This window comes from Chiloscyllium plagiosum, chromosome 34 (genome assembly GCF_004010195.1).
Source record: "Chiloscyllium plagiosum isolate BGI_BamShark_2017 chromosome 34, ASM401019v2, whole genome shotgun sequence".
Lineage (NCBI taxonomy): Eukaryota > Metazoa > Chordata > Chondrichthyes > Orectolobiformes > Hemiscylliidae > Chiloscyllium > Chiloscyllium plagiosum.
This window is the reverse complement of record NC_057743.1, coordinates 27,794,624-27,820,018: the sequence shown is the minus strand read 5'-3', so window position 1 is coordinate 27,820,018 and position 25,395 is coordinate 27,794,624. Positions and strand designations below refer to the sequence as shown.

General features: G+C 42.7%; 1 protein-coding gene across 4 annotated transcripts in view; it reads left to right on the top strand.

The window, feature by feature from the left end:
- plch2a (phospholipase C, eta 2a) overlaps positions 1 to 24,088 on the top strand; it is a 154,621-nt gene extending 130,533 nt beyond the window's left edge. For 3 of the 4 annotated variants that reach the window (XM_043676012.1, XM_043676013.1, XM_043676011.1), the window contains 2 exons: positions 4,093 to 4,429; positions 18,082 to 24,088. In XM_043676012.1, the coding sequence (XP_043531947.1) occupies positions 4,093 to 4,429; positions 18,082 to 19,889 (2,145 nt within the window). In that variant the 3' untranslated portion in view covers positions 19,890 to 24,088. Of the gene's footprint in view, positions 1 to 4,092; positions 4,430 to 7,793; positions 7,824 to 18,081 lie in introns of all 4 variants that reach the window. The other variant, XM_043676014.1, reaches the window with a different exon arrangement.
- The last annotated feature ends 1,307 nt before the right edge of the window (positions 24,089 to 25,395 follow it).

The following is a 25,395-nucleotide window of genomic DNA, read 5'->3' as shown; positions in this document are numbered from 1 at the left end:
TGTTGCTATTGATTCTCGACTGGATCTAGCAGATTTCTGATTGCAGGATATGTGCCCAGTTTCCAGGCTGCAGTAGAATATGGCTCAGAGAAGCCAGAGGCAAAGGGGAACAAGGAAAATGATTTACTGCTCTCTTTAAAAAATTCATACAGCTCAGCAAAGCCAAACCTTATGTCAAGTAGAAGCCAACAGCAGTATGATCTTGGCTCTCAGTCAGAGGGAATGTGTATAGATTTGGTTCTAGCTCTCGTTGTGCTCCCAACTTCCATGTACTTCCTTCATCTCCCTTCCTTGAAGATTTGTAAAATCTTGGCAATTTCAAAAACATATTTATTCATAATATTTCCTTTAGCCTAAGTCCTTGACATCTTGCTGCACAATAGGGTTAAGTTTTTACCTTGTGAGCATTTATTTTTTAAAATCACCCATGAATGTAAAACAATCAGCAACCTTCTCCTGTTTGTTTATACCTCATTGTGAATATTGGCATCTAATCAGTCAATGGGAATGGCCTCTTGCTAGCTCAATGGACCTCCTATTAGACTTCATCATAAACTCTGCAACAGTGACTTCACCCTCATGTAGAAAAATGTACTGCAGCTATACTATCAATGTTGCATAACATACTCCTCAGGTGATGATGTTAGTTCATCATCAGTTCAAACTGTTCCCACTGGTGACAAACCTGTAACCCACAGAAAATCGACTTCAGAGATAGATAACATTCCTGACACGAGCTAGGTTTGCAATGACAGACTCTTTAATTGGACTGCTGAGCATTTTCACAGTACGAGTGGGCACAGTTCAACTGTTTCACACACTCACTGTTCCCTTTGTTGAAACCCTTGTGACAACTCTGCTAACAAACAGGTTGAGGTCTTAAACAAACAACTTCAAGTTGACAACATTATGGAATTATAAAGTGGCAATTGAACATTGTTGTTGCACAAATCACACAGCATGGAATCAGACCCTTCAGTTGAACCTGTCCATGCTAACCAGGCTTCTCAAACTAAATTAATTCCATTTGCCGGCATTTGGCCCATATCCCTCTAAGTCATTCCTATTCAAGTACCTGTCCAAATGTCTTTTAAATGCTGTAATTGTACCTGCATCTACTTCCTCTGGAAGCTCATTCCATACATGCGCCACATTCTTTGTGAAAAGGTTGCCCTTCAGGTCACTTTTAAATCTTTCCCCCTAAACCTATGCCCTCGAACTCCCATGTCCTGTGGAAAAGACCTCTGCTGTTCACCTTATTTATGCCTCTCATGACTTTATAAACCTCTATAAGATCACCCCTCAACCTCATATACTCCAGGGATAAAAGTCCCAGTCTATCCATCCTCTCCTTATAACCCAAACCTGATGAAGGGTGCTCCCCAAACCATTGACTCTCTTGCTCCTCAGATGCTGCTTGACCTGATGTGTTTTATCCAGCTCCATTTTTTATCAATTCTGGCTTTCCAGCATCTGCAGTCCTCACTATCTCCAAACACTTCAGTCCCACTAACATCCTCGTAAATCTTTTCTATACCCTTTCCAATTTAATAATGATCTTTCTATAGCAGGGCGACCAGAACTGTATACAGTACTCCAAATATGGCCTTACCACTGTCCTGTATAGCTGCAATATAACATCCCAACTCCTCTACTCAGTGCTCTGACAATGAGCGCAAACTTACCAAGCATTTTCATTACCACTCTGTCTGCCTTTGATGCCACTTTCAAGGAAGTAAATACCTGAACCACTTGATCTCTGTGTTCAATAACACTCCCCAAGGCCCTGCCATTAACTGTGTAAGCACCACCTTGGTTTATCTTACCAAAATGCAATACTTCCATCTGCTACTCCTCAGCCTATTAGCCCAGCTGATCAGGATGCTATTGTACTCCTAGGTAACCTTCTTCACTGGCCACTATACCCTCAATTTTGGTGTCACCCACAAACTTAATAACCACGTCTCCTATATTCTCATCCAAATCGTTCATGTAAATGACAGATAACAGTGGACCCAGCACCAATCCCTGTGGAATACCGCTGGTCACAGGCCTCCACTCTGAAAAACACTCTCCACCACTCTCTGTCTCCTATCATCAAACCAATTTTGTATCCACCTGGTCAGGTCTCCACGTTACAATAAAACTGATTCTAATTCTAATTCATCTATCTTTATTAACAAGTTCACTTGCGAAACTTGTCAAAGGCCTTGCTAAACTCCATATAGGCAAATATAGGCAACATCCACTGCTCTGCCCTCATCTGGCTTGTTGTTTACTTCCTCAGAAATCACAAACAAGTTTATGAGACACGATTTCCCACGCACAAAACCATGCTGACCATCCCTAATCAGTCCATGCCTATCCAAATGCATATAAATCCTGTCTCTCATTATGCCCTCCAACAACTCACCCACCACTGACATCAGACTCATTGGTCTTTTCCTTACAGCCTTTCTTAAATAAAGGCACATTAGCCACCCTCCTCTGTGTGTGTCTCTATGTGTATGCAAGTGTTTGTGTATTTTAGCGTGTGTTGTGAGTGTGAGTTTTGTGAGTATGAGAGTGTGTGATACCTTGTCCAACATTCACAGGGGGTAATGTTTGGTCCTGTACAATGATGAATTGCCAGAACCTGAAACCTCATACACCTTGAAGTCATCTTTAATAAATATGATCTTAAATGTAAAACAGGCTGCTGATTCACTGTGGCACCTGTTCCATGCCATCGCACAGTCTAAATTACCCTCATTCTGTCTGCTGAACCAGGCAAGATGTATACACACAGCCTGTTAAATATTCAACAGAAAATTGTTATTCATTCTTTCACCAATTTATTTATTGTGCTGTTTGTGCCTGGTGTCTTCATTGTAACCATTTCCAGCCTGGGCTTTGGTTCAAAAAATCACCATCATCATTTGTGTGTGATAAATATAAAGACCTTGGCTGAGTTTATTAATACAGTCATTGCATTGAGCAGCATGGGGCTCAGCCTCAGTTAGCCTCCCTCGGCTGAATTAGGATGGGATCTGCTGAAATCAGCCAGGATTCTTTTACATAGCGACAGTGAACACATTTGGACATCAAAGGAGCATAGGTTTGGGTTCATCTGTCAATATTCTGCCACCTGTTTCAGCTTACACAAAAGAAGCAGCCAGTTGACTGAGATCATTAGCACAAGTGAAACTGTATCCCAGTCCTTTCATGACTACAATAGCCCAAATGGAAAGGACAGGAAGAAGGAAACCTGGGGTTGGGGATGAGAAAGCAGCATCATTCCATATCTTTAATCAGTTAGATGCATCAACAAGTTAATATATTTGCTGGACAACTGGCAGGAGGTAGAGCAGTTTCTTTTCTATACCAGGGCCTAGTTGATGCCTCACTGATAGCGCCAATGTGCTGAGTGAATTACATTAACGTTAGTCACAGGATGCTACAGATATAATTCCCAGGGGGTACCCACTGACACTGGCCTAGTGACAGTCAATTTGAATAAATGAAAGTAACTCATATTACCATGTACTGAGACATATTGACACCTCACTATTGGTATGTTTTGAAATGTTCTCCTGAGAATCTTGTCCAGTGGAACTATTACTCTGAGCCCAATGTGAATTATTGAAACAATATTTTGAAGCGATCTGCACCATGGGAAACCGGGGAGATTTAATAGTCCTGTTCAAAATAATACAGGGTTTTGGTAGAGTAGGGAAAGAGAAACATTAGGGCACAGATTTAGGGACCACATGAGCAGCTGACAGCAACATGAAGATAAATTGTTTTATGTAGTGGGTTATAATCTAGAATGCACGGGCAATGGAAATAGATTGGAATATTGTTTTCAAAGAGGAATGGAGTAAATACCTGAAGAGGGAATATACTTTCAGATTGAAGGGGAAGATGTTGGGAAAAGGGACGCCTTTGATAATTCTTTCCAAGAACGGGTCAAATGGGCTCTTTCAGTGCCACACGATACATTGGACCCAACTTCAAATTGGTCTGAAGTCATATCTGGGATTATATCAGCCTGAAGTTAAGATTGATTCTTAAAATGGTTCTTTTGTTTGTTTGTATTTCTCTTTTCCACAGATCAAGCAAGTCATGGGGTTAAAGGGCCTTTTCCACAGAAATCCAAAGCAGGCTTCACTCGACAGTCATGTTGCTGGACTGCTCACTCGCAAACCCTCTTTTAGCAGCCAGATCCTCCGCAGGACAGCCAGTGCCCCCACCAAAGGGCAACCGAAGAGCAAAAAGGGCTTTCCTCAAATCGTTCTAGATACCAAAGACTACAGTTCAGAGGGAGCGAGTGAGTCTGATGATACATCCCAGCCTCGGTTTGAGCAGGATGCTGGATGTGCTGAGACTGCTCTGGAAGGTGCTGACAAGGCTGGCACCGATGGGGAAGTGCAGACAGAGGCCTTTAAAGGTAAGGGGATGAGCCAGGGGTCTGGGGAAGGTCAGAAGCCACGTGCGACTACGGGTGTGGTATTTAGCGAGCCGTTAAGGCGGGCGCATCGAGTGCGCATACTGGACCCTGAGGAGCAAAGGCAAGGCGTATTTACCAGGTGTGCCATAAATGGCTGCGGTAGGATTGGCATGGCCACCAATTGCATGAAATGCGTCATTGGCTCTAGAGAGAGCCCAGATCTAGAACGCAAGTGGAAGGAGCATGTCCACCAGCCAGGTAGCCTGGCAACGGCTAAGCAGGCACATCAGCACGGTTCGTCCGAGCACGAGCGGTTAATTCCCGCGGTCCAATGCCAACCCAAGCAGAGGTGGCGATGCCAGCTTGTCCACAGTGTCGGCTGCAGCAGCGGAGAGGTCGACCAATTGGAGGTCACCAGCAAGGGCTGTGACTCACCCGAGTCTCAAAGCCTGGAGGGTGTGGGCGGTCTGGAGCACTCGTACCACTTGGCACAGAACCCTCAGAGGTGTCCGGGCACTCTACAACGTGAAATGAACTCTTTGTTTGTACAAAAGATGGAGGAAATCCGAAGCAAGTCTCCAATCTTTTCCACTGGTAAGACCTGAACGGACCATTTTGTTGACCCATCTTTTGCTTTGTAGATGATCCAGTTCCTCTGGCCAGTGTCACCCATGTCCAGCCAAACCCTAAATCCACTCACTGAGCCAGAATACCGCAACTACTTCCAATTTTGTATTCTGTTACCTCTTGAGAAAGCTTACACAATGTGGAAGTGAAATCTTAAGTTCCGGTTGTTTTTTTTTCCCAGTTTCTCATGCGCTACCTGCCCACCCAGAATTGCAAAGAGTTATTATCTTTCTTTTCCTTTAAAATATGTTTTCAAATGATTCACACCAGCTAAATAATGAAACTTGGTGATGGGTGTATGGATTTAGATAGCCTGAGGTTTTGGTGGGTGGAGATCTAAATGGTCTCCTCACAACCAGATGGTCACATCTCCAATTTACATTCTGTCTGAATTTCTCTGAAGTGTTAAGATCCTTAATCTCCTAGTGTCTCCAAAGTGGAAAAGCATTGCAGTGCTTGCTAATTTAACCAAATGTAGATGGAGATAAGCAGGATACTGTACAGACCAACAAGGTTTGAGCCCTGCTGACATAACCAATCTCAGCCAGTAGTCAGGATTTATAAATTAGTCTTAGATGCAATCATGCTTGCAATGTGATGCGACCCTGGCCTCATAGTTCACTAAAACCTAACCCAACTTTCATCCCATCATCAATTGTCAAAAGGTGGTATACAGGCCAGGTCTAAGTGGATGATTTCCAATTGAACAGACAAGTGAGAGGGCCCATTGACATTAGAGGAAACGTGAAGGATCTAGAACAATAGGAGGAAAAACAGCTTCACCCAGGTAGAGTTGTGAGGCCATGGAGCTACCTCCAGGACTTGTGGTAGAATTAGGAACATTCAAGATTGGATTGAAAGGAAAAAGATGCTTAAATGTGATCAGACTATTTATTCAAAATGGAGGGTAAAGGAGAGAAAGCTAAACCAGACCAGGAACCAGAGCAGTTTCGATAAATATATGAGATCCAGGTTTAACAAATAAGTTCCTACATTTTTAAACAATTGAGCTTCCTCCTTTCTTCTTCACTGACACCACCAAATACCTTTGGCTGAAATGTGGAAATGAATGACTTGGTGATGTGCTGAACCCTCATGTTAACCTGAGGTTGCCGGGAGGCAAAAGTCAGCAGAGATCAAGGGGATTTGATGTGATTTTATTTCCAGGCTGTATTTCACTGTCATCACTTGGATCCCCACCCAATGGCATCTCGAGCCTGCCCCATCATTCAATTTGATCATCTCAAATCCACCTTCCCAACAAATATCTCTCTGTCAGTACTGAACATACTCAATGATTGGAACATTTACTAACTTCTGGAGTGGACAATTCCAAAGATTCATAATTCCGTGTGGAGAAAGTTCTCCTGATCTCAGTCAGAAGCCACACGACACCAGGTTGTATTCCAATATGTCTATTCAAAATCACAGGCTTTCGGAGCGTTGCTCCTTTGTCAGGCATGAATTTATGGGTGGAGAGATGGTGGCGGGATGATTCCAGTCAATTAACATTGTCAAAAGATAAGTACAAAGTCTTTTGGCACTCATAATTGCGTGGAATTATTTCACTGTTGTTTCTCCGCTTATAAGTTCTGTACCTGTGCGCTTGCCTCCACTTCACCTGATGAAGGAACGGCACTCTGAAAGCTTGTACTTCCAAATAAACCTGTTGGAGTATAACCTGGTGTTGTGTGATTTTTAACTTTGTCCACCCCAGTCCAACACCGACATCTCCTGAGCAAGTGCTTCTCATGTTGTTAACAACCCAGCCAGGGAAACGATGTTTCAGTGTCCACCCTGTCAAGTCATTTTATTATCTTTTGTTTCAATACATCACCTCCTACTCTTTTCAACTCGAGAGTTTATCTGTCTAATTTATGAAATCTTTCATCATGGACAACCTTCTCATCCCGGGAACCAACCCAGTGAGTCTTTTGCAGAACTGCCTCCAAAGAAGTAGATCCTTTTTTTAAATGTGGAGATCAAAACGGCCCACAATTCACAGAATCATTGCGTCATACAGCATGGAAACAGATGCCTCAGTCTAACGTGTTCATGCCAATCAGTTTTCCAAACTAAACTAGTCCCATTTGCCTCCATTTGGCCCATATGCCTCTAAACCTTCCCTGGCATGTACCTTTCCAAGTGTTTTTTAATTGTACCCACCCATCACCACTTCCTCTGGTGGCTCGTTCCATACTCTCACTACCTTCTGCGTGAAAACATTGCCCCTCAGGTCCCTTTTAACTCTTTCCCCTCTCACCTTAAACCTATGCCCTTTTGATTTGAACTCCTCTACCCTGGGGAAACGACCTTTGCTATTCACCTTTTCCATGCCTATCATGACTTTGTAAACCCCTAAGAGGTCACCCCTCAATCTCCAACGCTCCAGGGAGAAAAGTCTTAGCCTCTCCTTATAACTAAAACCCTCCAGTCACAGTAACATCCTTGTAAATATTTCTGTCCCCTTTCCAGTTTAATAACAACCTGCATGTTCCCAACATTTCCTGAAATGGTCATTCTAATCCAATCCCATCAGTTCACAGGTTGGGTTAAAATTGCCCTTACATTCCTGTTTTATACCGAAGGAAAAGCTGTGAGAATCTGACCTTTAATGCAGTGCTTCTGTCGACTGGTGTGTGACTTATCTGAATTCCTGTATGTGCTTCCTTGCTCAAATGTTGCTTGCTGATGAGTTTAACAGTTTGTAATGTTCTGCCCTTGCTGCCACTTGCAGTGGACAACTGACTTGGAGAGCAACACAAAGGTAATCATCTGTTCCCCTTGGATTTTCCTTCTTGCTTCATTGAATCTGTTACCGAAGTGAATGATAAGCACTTGGCTTCGAATCTGATTTGGACAAAGATGTCCCAGTCCTGGCCCAGGATGATGGAGTCAAGGGGGTGGGGGGGGGAGGCGATAGCGGGAGGTAGGAGCTGCCTCTATCACATTTGTCAATAACATTTACGGACTTATAAAAGCCCCTTAAAGAGCAGGCCATCAGGAGAGAGAGAAGGAGAAACACCTTCTGCACCCAAGGATTAATTAGGATGGCTTTATTCTTGAAGCATGAGCATTTAGTTGCTAATTGTAATAGAGTTTTAAAACATATACACCATAAGGGAAATGTTAAGGCACCCAGTGGTCTTTCTCAATCTGACCCAGTGGATAGCATTCTTACCTCTGAATCAGCAGATTGTGGAGTCCAAGTTCCACTCCAAAGACTTAAGCACGTAATCCAGGCCAACAGAGTACCAAAGGTATGCTACCTTGTCAGAGATGCCAATTTATGGCTGGATATTGAATCAAGCCTCTGACTGAGTTCTCAAATAAATGCAAAAGATTCCGCACCATTATTCTGAAGATGATCAGTGGAGTTTTCCCTCACTTCATGGATAATACTTTATCCCTCAATCAACTTCACTAAATCAAATTGTCTGGTCATTATTGTGTCATAGTCTGTAAGATCTTGTGTTTGCAAATTGGCTGCCGCACCTCCTACACTACAATAGTGACTACACTTTAAAGAAATAGTCTATTGGCTGGAAAGTTCTTTGGGATTTCCTGAGGTCATGAATAACTCAATATAAAATAACATAATCTTAGAAATAGGAACAGGAGTAGATCATTTGGCCCCTTGAATTTGTACCATCATTCTGTTTGATCGTGGCTGATATTTTACATTATCTCCATATTCCTGTGCAATCCTTGATTCCCTTAGTGCTCAAAAATGTATCCATCCCAGCTCTGGATATATTCATTGGCTAAGCATTAACAGCATTGGGATCGAGTAGTTAAGGCAAAGGTTTAGAAATCCGCGCATGATTGAATTCTGCCAACTACGTTCCATGCTCTGGGGTGGCGCAGTGGCTCAGTGGTAAGCACTGTTGCCTCACAGCATCACGGGCCCAGGTTCAATTCCACCCTCGGGCAACTGTCTGTGTTGAGTTGGCACATTCGCCCTGTGTGTGTGTGGGTTTCCTCCAGATGGTCCGGATTCCTCCCTCAAACCAAAAGATGGGAAGGCTAAGTGGATTGTCTATGTTAACTTGCCTGCAGTGTCCAGGGATGTGTAGATTAGGTGGATTAGCCATTGGAAATGCAGGGTTACAGGGATAGGGTAAACAGGTAGATCTGGGGCATTATGCTTCGATGAGCTCGATGGCCCAAATGACATACTTCCACACTGTAGAGATTCTTTGATAAGCTCTCTGGGAAAGAGTATTCCATAGATTTGCAACCTGAGAGGAGAAATTTCTCTTTGTGTCAGCTCAAAATGTCCAAAACCCTCATCCTAATTCCATACTCTGAAGCCAAAAGAGCAAACCTCTCAGCTGTACCCTGGTGAACCTTCCAAGACTTTGGTGTTTCAATGTGATCGCTTCTCAGTCTTCTACACTTTCGCTCCTCATAGGACAACTCCCTCACCGCAATTCTTTCTCCCAGACATGTACAGCACAGAAACAGACCCTTCGGTCCAACTCATCCATGCCAACCAGATATCCCAACCTAATCTAGTCCTGTTTGCATGTACTTGGCCCATATCCCTCTAAACCCTTCCTATTCATATACCCATCCAGATGTCATTTAAATGTTGAAATTGTACCAGCCTCCACCATTTCCTCTGGCAGCTCATTCCATACACGTACCACCCTCTGTGTGAGAAGGTTGCCCCTTAGACACAGGCGTCCAGTCTGAACAACAACCCTCCACCACCACCCTCTGTCTTCTACTTTTGAGCCAGTTCTGTATCCAAATGGTTAGTTCTCCCAGTATTCCATGAGATCTAACCTTGCTCAATAGTCTCCCATGGGGAACTTTGACGATGCCTTACTGATTAGATCACATCTACTGTTCTGCCCTCATCAATCCTCTTTGTTACTTCTTCAAAAAAAGTTTAAAGCTAGTGTTTGAAATCTCACTTTAGGCAGTTGCAGTCAGTCAGGAATCAACAGCCATTTTGCTGTTTCCTCCAGTGTTTTTTTCAATTTAAAGTCTGCAGGAAAGAGAATTGCATGAGAAACTGGAAGGAGCTACTGTTTTGCACTCACCTGTTTGTGGTCATTCATTATACCCCACTCCTTGGGATCGGTAGAAATCTGAACTGACTCTCATTGGTAACAGGCGAATCAATTAATAGTCTTATGACACAACAGAATTTCAAACCAGATTCCCATATGAGAAAAAGAATACTTACTTGTAATGATGCAGCAACTTTCACAAACTCAGGATATCCCAAAATGCTTTACGGCGAGTGGAATCCTCACTTAAAGTTGTTGTTCTGATCCTGAAAATCCTTGTAATAATACAACAACTTTAAGTGAATCATAGCTTCTTATAGAAATCAATAAAGAAGTCAGAATTAGGTTCCTTCAGACATTTGTTTGCCTTGAAGAATGTGCAAGTTAAATAAATGTACCAGAACATGCACAACTAGAACTATACATTCCAAACTGCAAAACAAAATACATCAATAGTTGTAAAAGGAATACAATTCAATAAACCCTTAATGTGATACAATATTTTAAGAAATATTTTCCAAAAATATACTCAGTTTTATTTTTAGGTTGACTAGGTTCCATCTGGTGGCAGGAATTAGTCACTGCAGGGAGCTGCATTTCTGCCGCGAGATAGAGGCCTTCAGTATGAGTTCAGAGCAGCAGTAAAGAGAAGGAAATGGTTTCAGTGGTGTAGGGAGTGGTCGAAGATAAGGTTAGAAGTTGGCAAGCCTGGGCTTAGGGTCAGGGAGCAGATGGAGCAAGGCCAAGCAGGGGGAAGGGCAGGGTGAGGCAATGCCTGAGGGAAACAAGGAAAGGGCAGGTGGTAGGTGACTCTGGTAGGCAAGGCTGGTGGTGATGTGTGTGGTGGGTTGGGAGTAGAGAGGCATAGAACGCAATAAACCAGAAGTGTCAACATTTTTAGGGAAACAGGCCTTAAAGATAAAATGATGCCAAAGCAAAATGACATTAAGTAGGACAGCTTGAAGCAAGGACATACTGTAATCACCATTGCACTGCAGAGAGACGTGCCAGTCAATTTGCCAACAAGATTTGTTTTGCAATGAAGTCTCTATACCTAACAAGAGTGTGCTTAATATTCACAACAGGTACAGAGCAGAACACCACTCCATTGCCTTTCACTGACGATCCTCAGCCTGATAATCAAAATTCATCTGTACTTAGAACATTTGTCATTTTCAGAAGCATATCAACAGTGCCCATTCTATGATGCAGTATTCATACTGTTGTGTCTAAATGGCCCAACATTGTTCATTAGCATCTTTCTTGAACATCTGTATTTCCATTGTCACAGATTGAATAGCCCAAATGGCCTTCTCCTGTGCTGTCATTAGGTTTAAATCAATTAGTCCAGAGATATTATCACTGCCATCTGGAGCAGCATGGGAGTTGAACCCAAGCTTCTAGTTCAGAGTTCTGGTTCTACCACTGCAACACAAGAGGCCTTCCTCCTGTGTTGTATACTTGGGACATCTTTAATGAAACTCAATTTTGGCTTTTTTTAACTTTATACATCAAATTTTATGGTTTAAATAACTTGCTTTTTGATTACTGCACCTTGTTACAAGTAACATTTTCAATGAAAACTGTTAGCACTGTATGTTCAAAGTATATGTGTACATTGATATCTCACTAACTGCAATAGTTGCTATTATTCTAAAGGTCAACCGGTTAAGGAGATTCTCTGGGCACCAAACAAATGTCGATGCTTTTATCATGTTGTGTACACAGGAGACGTCAGTCTGAAAATTCCAGTGTTGAGGATACTTTACTAAAGTGAAATTGTTATGTAAATCCTGAACAATTATTCACCAATTCCCAAGCTGGTCTAAAGAGTTATGCAAATCTTGTATCACTCAAGGTGTTCCACTTAAATAATGAGGGTGAAAATGTAAAGATTGACATTGTATAAAAGAAGGCAAAAGTGAGGACTGCAGATGTTAGAGATCAGAGTCCAGATTAGAGTGGTGCTGGAAAAGCACAGCAGGTCAGGCAGCATCCGAGGAGCAGGAAAATTGATGTTTCGGGCAAAAACCCTTCATCAAAGAAGTTTTTCATCAGCACAATCTAAGTTTTAGTGTGCATGTCTGTATGCATGGTTGTGTGTGCATGTACCATTGTTTGGGGGCATGCATGCATGTTCATTATGAAGTTGTAGTGCATCTCGACAAAGTGCAGCATGGTAAAACTTTGGCTCTGATCAAATACTAAATTGGTCAAGAGGCCACTTATGATTCTCACTTCCTTTAAACAAGGCTTTTGTAGGCCAAGATGTGAACATCTAGGTGGGGATTTGAGTCTCCCTGATAACTTTTTGAGTGACCTTATTGGTCAGGCAGTGATGTTGCTGGAACTTTCATGGTCTAAACCACAGCAATCTTACATTGTGCACTAACATTGAGTCGCTATAGATAGACACAGTGATGGGAATACATCACTAACCACTGTTGAGCACATTTCCCTTAACCATTTGGCTAAAATTGATCAAGCTACCTCTCCAGATGAACAATAATCTGACATTGCAGAATTCATTAAATCTTTCAGCAATAAATATAAAATAATGCTAACTTGTGTGGCATTTTGTGAAGAAATTGTTCACAAGACAAATACCATCCAATCAATACAATATAAATTAGAGCCAATGATAAGCAATAAGTAAACCACAAAGGCAGGACAGGATTGAGTGCAGAAATGAACTCTGTGTTGCAGGCACTGTGGCTATTCTGACAAATGTTGGAAAGCCTCCAAGAGTGTCGGGTAAACAAGCACATGATGTTTTTGTTTTGCAATAGTATGTTGTGTTCTCTGTTAAGTTTGCACTTTTCCTTCAAGTAATTTGCTCCAAGGGCCAGGAAGCAGTGATGCAATAATGTTACGCAAGCTAAGAGAAGCTTCACCTGTTACCATGGTGATCGCATTTTGATGGATCTACTTGTTTGGAACAAACAATGACCCCTCCCCCCCACCCCCAGTGGCACAATGAATACAGCTACCAAGAAAATGTCAGAAAGGGTCAACTCCCATCGGGGTAGTAACAATTTCAACTTTTCTCCCTCCCCTCCACCTGAAGTAGACTGGAAAGTTTGCAAGTTAACACTTATTGGGGGATCTGTCCAGTGGTGTCCTACTCCAGTGGTGCCATCTTCCATTTAAATCTGTTATTCCAATCGGAAAGAGGATGTAAAATGATTGCAAAACAAGTAAGCAGGAAGTCGAATCCATTTTAAAGATCAAATAGCAACCGGCAATGTCCTCCCACCAGAGCTCTTCACAAAGTTACCACAATGTTATTCCAATCAAAACCCAAGGTGACACATGTGGAGTCAACCATAGGCGGAAACTTGGTTGGCACCAGTTCAGTGCCCTCTGAGGGGCAGCACCCATAAGACAATGATGTTCAATGTCACCATCGCTTGGGGATTGACCAAACGAATCTCTCTCTGGTTCTTCACCTTCACCTACTGAAAAGGCAGCATTAGACAGCATGAATGACTTCTGAAATGAATTGACGCCCTTACCATTCAGGTATTGGTTGCAGCAGAACGATATCAACATTTACACGCACTAGGGTCAGGTGGAATTTTGAATATTGAGAGGTCTGAAGTGACATAATTTGGCAGAATCTATGACTCTATAAATGGTAGGGAGAGGCAATACAGATTTAATGGCATGGTCTTGAAAGAGTGTGCAGGGACAGAGGGACCTTGGGATGCACGCATCAGGACACAGTGAGAGTGTGTTTAACAAAGAATATGCGACCTTGGGTTTCATAAGTAGAGCCATTGAGTACAAAAGCAGGGAGGTTCTGCTGAATCATTATAGAGTTGTATAGCCCCAACTAGAACACTGCATCCAGTTCAGGGCAGCACCTTTTAGAAAAGATGCGAAGGTCCTGGAGACTGTGCAAAGGAGATTTACCAAAATAGTTCTGGGGTGGGCAGGGTTCTTTTAGTTACAAACTCAGGTTGGAAGGGTAGGCTTTGTTCTCCTTGAGTAAAGGAGATTAAAGGTAGATTTGATCGAGGCACACTGAGATCGTGACAGGCTTAGATAAGAAAACTGTCCCATGAGCTGACGGTATAGGCACTGGGGGACAAATTTAAAATTTTGGGGATAAGAGATGCAGGAGATTGTGAGGAAGAACCTTCTGACACAGTAAATGATAATGACCAGCAACTCACCACCCATGAGGTGTGATGGAAGTGGAGAACATCAATCATTTCAAAAGGAAATTGGATGGACATTGGAAGGAAATATACTTGATTAGATTCCCTACAGTATAGAAACAGGCTTTATGGCCCAACCAGTCCACAGCAATCCTCTAAAGAGTAACCCGTCCAGACACATTCCCCTACCCTACATTTACCCCTGACTAATGCCCCTAACACTATGGGCAATTTAGCATGGCCAATTCACCTGACCTGCACAACTTTGGATTGTGGGAGGAAACCTACACAGACATGGGGAGAACGTGCAAACTCAGCACAGACAGTTGGTTGAGGCAGGAATTGAACCCAGGTCCATGGCACTGTGAGGCATTAATGCAAACCACTGAGCCACCATGCCACTTGCTTAGCTATTGGGATCAAGCTGGCATGTGGGACTGACTGAGTTGCTCCACAGGGACAGTATAGATTTGACGGACTGAATGACCACTTCCTGCACCATAAATGACTCCATGACTCTCCTCAAGTACCACCTATTTTGTTCTATGATACTGTGGGTTGAATCTTTTCAGAAAGATAAAGCTCTCTTGACAGCACAATGTGTTATTAATGCAAAGATCAGTCAGTATGTGGCGAGTGGGGGGTGGGGGAGGGGAAACAAACACAATGAGTTGTGCACCCTAGAACCTGCTGGTCAGTTTATTCCATTCTGATGCTTGCTTCACACAAAGAGCAGCCTGATCTTCCCTGTTATTTTTAAGAACCTATTGTCGAAATTAGGGGATTATAATGAATAGTGTAAGTACTCTTTTAACAATGTGACAATTATTTATGATTGCCAATCAATGCCTCTGGCCTAGAAAAGGAAAAGAATTAAACTGGTAAGGCCCATTCCTGAAACTAAAGTGGACAGGTCGGAGGCTGGAAGAACACAGCAAGCCAGGCAGCATCAAAAGTTAGAGAAGTCGACGTATTAGGTGTAACCCTTCTTCAGGACTGGGGTTGGGTGTGGGGGGGGGAGCTGCAGATAAAGGGGGTGGTGGGAGCAGCGTAGTGAAGTGGGGATAGGTGAAGATAGGTCAAAGTTACAACCTGGTTGGTCAATGGGGGGAATGAATCCGGTTGGTGGCAGGGACCAGTGGAAGGGGAAGGGCTGGGAAGGGAGTCGGGAATGGGAAGGAAGGTTATTTGAAATTGGAGAACTCAATGTTGAGTCCTGCAGGCTGTAGGCTGCCCAGGAGGAAGATGAGACGTAGTTCCTCCATTTTGCGGTGTGGTTAATTGTGGCAGTTGAGGAGGCCGAGGATGATCATGTTGGAAGGGAGTGGTTAGCGGAAGTAAAATGGGCGGTGACTGGGAGGGTCAAGAACGGTAAAGTCAGAAAGCCCCTCCCCATCCCTTCCACTGCTTCCTGCCACCAATCGGATCATTCCTCCCATTGACTAACCAGTTCGTACCCTCGACCTGTCTTCACCTATCCCCATTTCACCACCCACCCCCTTTATCTGCAGCTCCCCCCCCCCCCCCCCCCCCCCCCCCCCCCCCCCCCCACCGCTCCACCCCAACCGTAGATTGGGGCCGGAGATGTTCCGCCATTGATTACTGCCTTCACCTGTCTGCCTGGCTTGCTGTGTCCTTCCAGCCACCTGCCTGTCTAATTTGGATTCCAGCATCGGCAGTTTTTTTTGTCTCCATTCCTGAAACTAGTCATTTGCTGTTTGAGGTTTGAAAGGTTGGATGCTTCATATTTCTTTTATTTTCTCTTTTAATCTAATCATTCATTCTCCCTGTTTGCTGTTTAACGCTAATTCACATTCCTTGTCTGTCATTCCTCTGTTTCATTTTTAATCCTTAAATTGTGTTACTTAACATCGTGAACTGTTATCAGCTCCGCATTTGGAACAGGTTACAATAAAAATCTTATCTTGCCGAAAGATGCTGGAAATGTCTCAACCCATGGCAATCAGGATGAGATGTCCTATTCTTGGAAGATTTGGCCTATTACATTGTGATGTGCCGTATCGGACTGTACTGTGCTTTATTGGACTACGCTAAGCTACACTGCATTGCTTTGCATTGGGTTTTGATATCTTCTGTTCGATTGTTCAATGCAATAATGGATTGTGCTGTGCTGCCCAGTGGTATTCGACTGTCTTGTGTTGGGCTGTTCAATGCTGTGGTGTGTTAGACCATGCTGTGGTGTGTTAGACCATGCTGTGGTGTGATAGACCATGCTGTGGTGTGTTAGACCGTGCTGTGGTGTGTTAGACCGTGCTGTAGTGTGTTAGACCGTGCTGTGGTGTGTTAGACCGTGCTGTGATCTGTTAGACCGTGCTGTGGTGTGTTAGACCGTGCTGTGGTGTGATAGACCGTGCTGTGGTGTGATAGACCGTGCTGTGGTGTGATAGACCGTACTGTGGTATGTTAGACCATGCTGTGATCTGTTAGACCGTGCTGTGATGGTGTAGACCGTGCTGTGGTGTGTTAGACCATGCTGTGGTGTGATAGACCGTGCTGTGGTGTGTTAGACCGTGCTGTGGTGTGTTAGACCGTGCTGTGGTCTGTTAGACCGTGCTGTAGTGTGTTAGACCATGCTGTGGTGTGTTAGACCGTGCTGTAGTGTGTTAGACCATGCTGTGATCTGTTAGACCGTGCTGTGGTATGTTAGACCATGCTGTGGTGTGTTAGACCGTGCTGTGGTATGTTAGACCGTGCTGTGGTGTGTTAGACCGTGCTGTGGTTTGTTTGACCGTGCTGCGGTCTGTTAGACCGTGCTGTAGTGTGTTAGACCATGCTGTGGTACGTTAGACCGTACTGTGGTATGTTAGACTGTGCTGTGGGTGTGCTTGTTTGCACTATGATGAATATTATGTGTTGTCTTTCAATACCGAAGCAACATCTGTTGTCAGTCTGAAGTCTGTTTTGTCCTAATCATCTAAGTGTTTCCACTTATAAGTTATAACTGATTGCATAAACTGGCTTACAGAGTTTATTTGGCACTGAGGGGAAAGGCTACTCCAGTTCAGTGATATTTAGAAATTGAAAGAGATGAAATTATTGATTCATGAATGACCTACAACAGAGCACATGTCTTTTAAAAAAAATACAAATTGTTTTATTTTTATGAAATGTGACTGTTATCCAGAAAAAAACTACTTACGTTTCAAGCTTTTCTAAGGTCTCAAATGAGTAAACCTGCTGGGGGAATTGGTTGTTGTGCTGTATGGAAAGGTTAATAATATCTTGAGCATTTCAGACTAAGTTAAAATGTCCACTGGCTTTCTTAGTCAATATCATGCTAAATTTAAAAGGGTAATTTGGCAATCAGGTTTCATGTATGCTACTCATGACCTAATTCCGATAGTTATTCTCAGTAAAGCTGCAAGTAGAGCTAAAGGAACTGGGGATGGGCTGAATATTGTAGTTTATGATACTTTCCCACTGGTGACCCCTGCTGGAAGTGTATGTGCATTGCTGTTGTGGGGTGCCCAGGGTTTTGGAACCAGCTTTGATGTTTCCCATGAAATGGCCATGAATGTTTGCTGATATACAAGGAGACCCTTTTGAATGAGGAGGCCACAGTGGAGCCTAACCTCCACAAGTGAAGAAGAGCATTGAGAAGAGAGCATGGAGAAACAGGACAGAAAATAACAACTATTTTGAGAACAATTATTGAAAGCCCGTGTCTCAAATCCTAACTTCAGTGTCACAAGGAAATAATCTAACTTTGACTATAGCTGCCTTCCATTCATTGACCTGATCACCACACACAGTGACTGTATGCGAGAGTGACACTGAATTGACATTTATTGACTGCTCTCTTCTCCTCATCTCCTTGCAGGTGTCCAGCCGTTCTCACATCCAGTTCCAAGCATTCCCATGCACACTCTTGAAACTATTACTGAAGAATCTATGCATTTGGAGGATAGAACTTGCACTGATTCCCAGCAGATGCCCCCATCTATTGTGAGCAGTTCCGGAGAAGAAACCACCAACTCAGAAGAAAGCTTAGTTCTTGAAAGCAGCCCGCCATCACTAAAACAGATGAAGATAATAACCAATAATAACCGAGCAATAAAGACCCCAGAGGTGTCTTGTAGTGAGGAACAATTGGAAAATGGATCTGATTGCCTGGGCAAGGATCTCCTCAAAGGAGGCAACATTTGTCTTGCATTAAATCTCCATGAAGATTCTCAGGATGATGATGGAGCTTCCCAGTTTTCAGATGGTAATGCAAGTTCATGCACTTCCATTGATCACTCCGAAACCACAATGAGCTCTTCTCAAAGCCCAAAAGATCCCTCATTGGCATCAGATGGCCAAGGCAAAGAAAAAGCTGGAATCCTCAGTGACCACCCGTCCCAACTTGATGTTTTACCTACTGGATGTTCATCCAGTAATTCTGTTCAGGAAATGTCTGGTGAGAGATCGGACAGCACAGAGCTAGCTGAATCTCAGAAATGTCCTACGTTTGATTTATTCCCCAGTTCTCCATCACAAGCTGCTCCAAATGGATGTGACAAAAATGCCCCAGGTTGTCTCGTTCGGATAAACGTTCACCCTGATATCGCACGAAGCACTAGTTGTGATGGACGTCTCATTCAAAGTCAACAGACATTCGTGGTGACTCCTATCCAATTGTGCACCTCTCCTGTGCCTGTGGTGTCATCAGATGTTACCATTAATGATAGAATTTGGTGTAAATTGGATTCTGGGAACCACAGAGATAGCATGTCCTCGTCATCCAGTATGTCATCAAATGACACCGTCATTGACTTATCATTACCCAATTTGGCCCGAAAGAGTCTGTCTGATCTGAGCAGCAGGCAGAGTGAAACTTTGGAAGGGCTTGTAATAGATAAGCGAGTAAGGCCTCGATCAGCCACAACCAGTCATGAAATACTCACCCAAGTTAGCAAAAGTAAATCTAACCCTAATTTAAGATCTGACGGTGACCAGCAGCAAATTGATGACCTTCAACCAAAGCCCTTGGGTAAATCATTGCCAACTCCCTGCCAGCCAAGCTCTAGGCGACACACCTGGAGTAGGTTATATATGGAAAGCCTCAAACAGTCTTCCCCAACTCTCAAATCAATAACGCAAAGCAAAAAGGTAGCAGACAGTCCAAGTAAATCAAAGAGCCTGGGAGACCTAACTTCTGACGATATTGTGCCCAGCTTTGACAGCAAGTACAAGAGCATTAGTCGGACCTTTATCACACGGCCCATGCGTGAGCAGCGCAGGGCAGCTGGCATGAAGAGATTCGACCAGGACAATTTGACGGAGCAGCTGAAGAGGATCACAAGCTTCGAACGGGAAAACGATATCACTTCTCCCACCGCTGGCCAACCTCCAGAAACGGAGGACTCCAGCCCAGTTGTCCTGCGCAGATCTTCATCGAGGAGCCAGAGCCGGGTGCGGTACATTGCCAACCGGGCGAAGCAGGCACAGGAACGGCTGCGGCTGCAGAACCTGGGGCAGGGCAACCCGCCCAGCATGCTGGAAGAGAGGGGCAACCCAGAGGGGGCCTGCTGTGATGCCAAGAGCATTTGCACAGATGTGGCTCTGCCCTATCCAGACCCAAATGAAGTCAAGGTCCCAAAAACTGCTGACAACGAGGCTGCGGTCTTCTTCATGCTAAAACTTTAAGAGCTGTTGCAAAGAGAACTTACTGAGTTCAAATAATTCGAAACGCATCAGCAGACTTCAAGAAAGATCGTGTGATGTTTTCACTGCAAGAGCGGCGCTGAGAGGCAACAACATTGGGATTGGGTCCAACTTTTAAAAAGCTGGAATTTGTGCTTTTTTTTATGTTGCACTTCTGGTGTGCCATATTTTGCACAAATATTGCAGTTTGCACTGGAATTTGTAATTTTTTACAATGCAGGTGCAAATTGGTGCAGAAAAAAAGCGCTAAGGATTGCACTAAAAAGGGAAAGGAGAGCGAGATCTAGTGAAAGACAGAAAATAAATTCAGCTCTTAAGAGCTGGCGAACAACTACGTCTTCCTCCTATCAGTGGGGATGTGAAATGTGTGGCAATGGTGTGTATTATCTAATGCTACTCATTTTGAGTCAGACATCAGGCAAAGACGTCTTCAGTTCCTAGGCATTACCATTGTATCTTAGCCCCTATCTGAATACATATTCACAGCGTGATACAACTGCCTGAATTATTTTTTAAAACTATGTATGTGCTTGTGTAAAGATAAAACTGCACGATAATGTTGTTTTTATTTAAAATACAATACCATTAGATTGTTTTAAAATGAATATCACCAAAAGAGAAAGAAAAGGCTGCTGTGTATTTAATAAATGTGCAGCAATGTGTATGTCCAATTTTTCTTTAAAGTGTTGCATGTATTTTAATTGTGATTTTAATACACAACCATGGCTGGCTTACAAAGTGTAGATTTATATTCCACGACCAACCCCATGCACAAAGTGTAACCAGGGCAGCTGCTCCAGATGTGATGATTGTTGTTTTAACCCTTTTCGAGGACAGTTGTAATGAGGTTCTCAGGAGGTGCAACGCTCCGATTCATGTTAGGTGGTTTGAAGCCAGCTGGAGGCCTATTGGGATAAAGGCTCCTTCTGCCTATCCAGAGAAAGTTGTCCAAGGATCTAACTCTGGCCTGTGTTAGGTTAACTGATGTCAAAATGATGTGCAAGTTGGAGCGAAGAAATTGGTCTTCTCAACTCTAGATAGGAAAACAACCCTTGATCACCATCCATTGCAGTGAGTTTGTAAGTGCCTAGGGGTGGACAGTTTGGAAGAAAGTTCCAGATTTCCACTACCTTTCGTGTGAAGAAGTGTTTACCATCATGAAACGTCAATGGCTTGGCATTAGGTTTCATGTTTTACCCTCTTGTTCTGGGCTCAGCGATCCATTTGTAAATAGTTTCTCTCCATCCACCCACTTTTATCCTTGAATCATTTCAAACACCTTGACCAGATCTACCTTTACTCAAGGGAATACAAGCTTAAACTAAGCTGCGAACCACTAGGGAAGGACATATGAACAGATGATAGGATGACAAACCAAAAAGAATGATATGCTCATAAAGGAATCAATGAAAACACCTTCCTCTGATCTTCTGTAAACACTGTCATAAGTTTATCATTAGAATGAGGAAGTGTAATGGAGATGGGATATACTCAATTACCTGGGGTCACTGTCATTATTGCCAGTTTGTAAGTTGTCTTGTCAAGTGTCAAACATCCAATTGCCCCTTAGAAACTGAATGGCTTGTCGGGGTAGGGACTTTGTCGAGGGAAACCCCCCTTGCAGTCCTGATTCAGAACTGAGGCCCAGTGGAGTCTGTGCAAACTGAAACCTTTGGTAAGTTGCACAATATGAGGAGAGTGGTGTTGTTGACTTAGCAAAGCAATTAATTAATGTTCAACAGAACTCAACCTTGACATGACAAAAACCTTCTGACAGAGAACATTAGCATTCTGAGAACCACAGAATTATTAGCATGGGGAAGGAGGCCTTTTGGCTCATTGTATCTTCAGCAGCTTTCCAAATTAACAATCTACTTTGTGCCATTCTCGCACCTTCTTGTACCACTTCATGCTCTTCCTTTACAAACTAATTCACATACAAAGACTTCGCCGGAACCTGTTTCTGACATACTGTTAGGCAGTGCATTCCCCACTACACCACCCACTGCATGAAAAAAGTATGTCTCATGTCATTTTGCTTCTTTCATTAATTACTTTAAATCTCTGCCCTTTATTCCTTGATCCTTTACAAATGGGAACAGTTTCTCACTATCTGTCCATGATTTTGAATATCTTTATTGCATCTCCTCTCGGTATGCTTTTCTCCAAGATCAGTGCAAATTTCTCCAACCCACCTTCCTAACTGAAATTCCCCACTCTGGGACCATTCTTGAGAATCTTTTCTGCACTCCCTCTAATGTCTTCACATCATTCCTAAAGCATGATGCAGTTCTCCAGCTGGGGTTGAGCTAGTGTCCTCTACAGATTCAGCATAACTTCAAAAAGCAGAATACTGTGGATTCTGGTAATTCAAAACAAAAGACAGAAAATTCTGGAAAAACTCAGCAGGCCAGAAAATGTCTACGTAGACAGAGCAACAGTAAATCTCTCAGGCCTTATCAGTTTGATTTTAGTTTCAACATAAACTCCGTGCTCTTGAATTCTAATCTTTTCTGTCTTTCTGTATTGTTGATGCCATTTCAGTCTCTCAAGCATGGCTATGCATAAAGAATTAGGATCCCAATACATTCTCCTTCTGTTAGTGCAGTTACATCATTTCAATAGTATATTCCTCACTTACCTGCTTTACTCATTGGTCAAGGTGGCAACAACAGTTACAAATATTTATATAGTACCTTTAACATAGAATCATCCCAAGCATTTGGCACTGATCCACCAAAGGAAATAAAACCAATCTTTTTTTAAGGACCAGCTTAAAGGATGTTCAGGAAAGAAATTTCAGAGCTGAGGATCAAAAAGCCTGAAGTCATATGCACAAATTGTGAAGTGATTAAAAACTGGGGATCTCAAGATAGCCAGTTTTGGGGGAACACAGAGAGCTCGGAGGGTTATGAGGCTGGACAGCATCACAGGAAAGAAGAGGAAAGCAGAAGCATACCTCAGAAAAGGAGGAAAATTAAACAAGATAACTTGATGTGATGACAGTTATATGGACTGCAGAGTACAATTCTTCCCAATGTTTCTAGATTGGTGTTTATGCCCCATGGTGCCTCCTCCCATTTTGCTTTATCTCACCCTATTTGTAAATCCTTCTATTCATTCACTTCCTGTCTCTGTCATATTTGTTTCACACTCCTTGTGGTGGCAAACTCCACAGTCTAATTTCTATGTACAGAGTCTTCCAAATTACTTATTGCATTTGCTCTTATATTTGTCACCTCCAGATGGAGTATTCCCACAAGTGGAATCATCTTCCATAAATCCCTATAAACTGTGTCTGTTGGAACTCACCATAATCTATCAGGTCTCTCCCCATACTTTCAGCCCCAACAGTTTGGTCAACCTTCCCAGCTAATCATAACTGCTCGATTCTGCTATCCTTCTCAGTGTCAATGCCGTGGCTCAGTTGGTAGGAAAGAATTAGACTCTGTATTAATTGTTGACATCATCTCATTGCCCAAAGATTGCTCAGGTATCCAGAGGAATTATGAAGATCCTACCCTTCCCATTACACTGGTTGTAAACCTCTGAACTTTAGTGAAAGTTGAACTTCACAGTTCAATGAGGATTGATTTAATTTGGTTTGGAAAGACCAAGTCTAACTGTAGGCATTAAAGAATTAAATCATTCATTCATTCATTCATAATTGTCTTCATGCACTAATTCCAAGAATGTTTCCATCTTTGATTTTGTAAATTTTATTTTGCAACATTGTACCTTACAGATTGATCACTGGTTGCACTATCCCTTGCATGATGTATTGTTTCAACCAGAGATGTTCTAGATAGTGTTAATATTCAAAATGCAGAAGAGCCTAATTTTAGGACTGAAATGCATACTGGGAGCATTTTTAATTTTGGTTCTTTTGTTTTAAATGTCTGATTAAAAAGTAATAATTGAATGTTTCAGGTTATGAAATGAGAATGTCTTGTTTCCAGATATCTTGGATGTAATATTTCACTTGACGCACAGTATCTTCCATGTACATTACTGAGAGTCATGAATGTGATATGTCCACATGGCAAAAAAAGTACAGAATAAAAATATGTATCTTCCTACCACTTTGATAATCCTGCAGCAGCTATCTGCGATTTTAAACACTATTTGTAATTAAACTATTGTATCAATCAAATAAAATGCAATGAAGTTTGCTGTAATTGTCCTCATTCAGGTTTATCACACTGGAGGCCCCCGTCCATTCTCCAACTAAACCTCTTCCAGTCTGAATAACACACTTAATAATGAGGCCAATTGACTGAGCGACTGTGGTCTGCTTCTAATAAATTCCAAAAAAAGTCTGCTGTGTTGTGCAGCTGCAATTCTATGTTGCAGTAATACTGTAAAACTCTGCTCCAATAATATTGCAAACCTTACTCTTGCAACAGCCACAGATTGTATCCCTATAACTCCTTTTACCGTTGTAGAACATCCTTGCCACTTCATAAGAGCATCTCACAAACATGATTTGGTGCTGAGTGACCTAATTAGATATTAGGACAGATGATTAAAAGCCTGATCATTGAGCTTGGTTATAAAGAGTATGAAAAAGGAGGAGAGTGGAGTTGAGAGGCAGAATTCCAAAGAATGGAACCATGGCAGTTGAGGTGGTGGTGAGGGTGCCAAATGGATTTAGAGGAGACTATAGATATAGGGAGGAGGCTTGGGATATGGAAGCATTTGCAAAAGAGGAATTGGACTTTTTAAAATCAAGTAATACTGTACTGATAGAATTCTTACAGTGCAGAAAAAGGCCCATCAAGTCCACACCAACCCTCAGAAAAGTATCATACCCAGCCCCAGTACCCCCATCCTGTCCCTGTGACTCTACATTGCCCACGGCTAATCCACCTAACTTACACATCCCTGGATACTGCAAGGTAACTTTTAGGGTGGTCAATCCATCTTTGAACTGTAGGAGGAAGCTGGAGCACCTGGAGGACGCAGGAAGAATGTGCAAACTCCATACAGTCACCTGAGGCTGGAATCAAACCTGGGTCACTATCAGTATGACTGTCAGTGCTAACTATACTGCCCATTACTGATATTGCAGTATTAGATTGTAATAATATCATACACAACCACTGTGTTGCTGTAAAACTACAAAAATACTAAAAATCTTGGGTGACTGTTTGTGTGGAGTTTGCACATTCTCCCCGTGTTTCTCTGGGTGCTCCGGTTTCCTCCCACAATCCAAAGATGTGCAGGTCAGGTGAATTGGCCATGCTAAATTGCCCATAGTGTTAGGTGCATTAGTCAGAGGGAAACAGGACTGGGTGGATTACTCTTCGGAGGGTTGGTGTGGACTGGTTGGGCCAAAGGGCCTGTTTCCACACTGTAGGGATCTAATCTAATCTTCAAAAGCTCAAGAATGAATAGACGTAAAGGAGAAAATAAATGAAAAAAAATTAGAACATGAAACTTGGAGAACCTTGTTTCTCTGAAAGATTGTAGGTTTATGGATTGAATG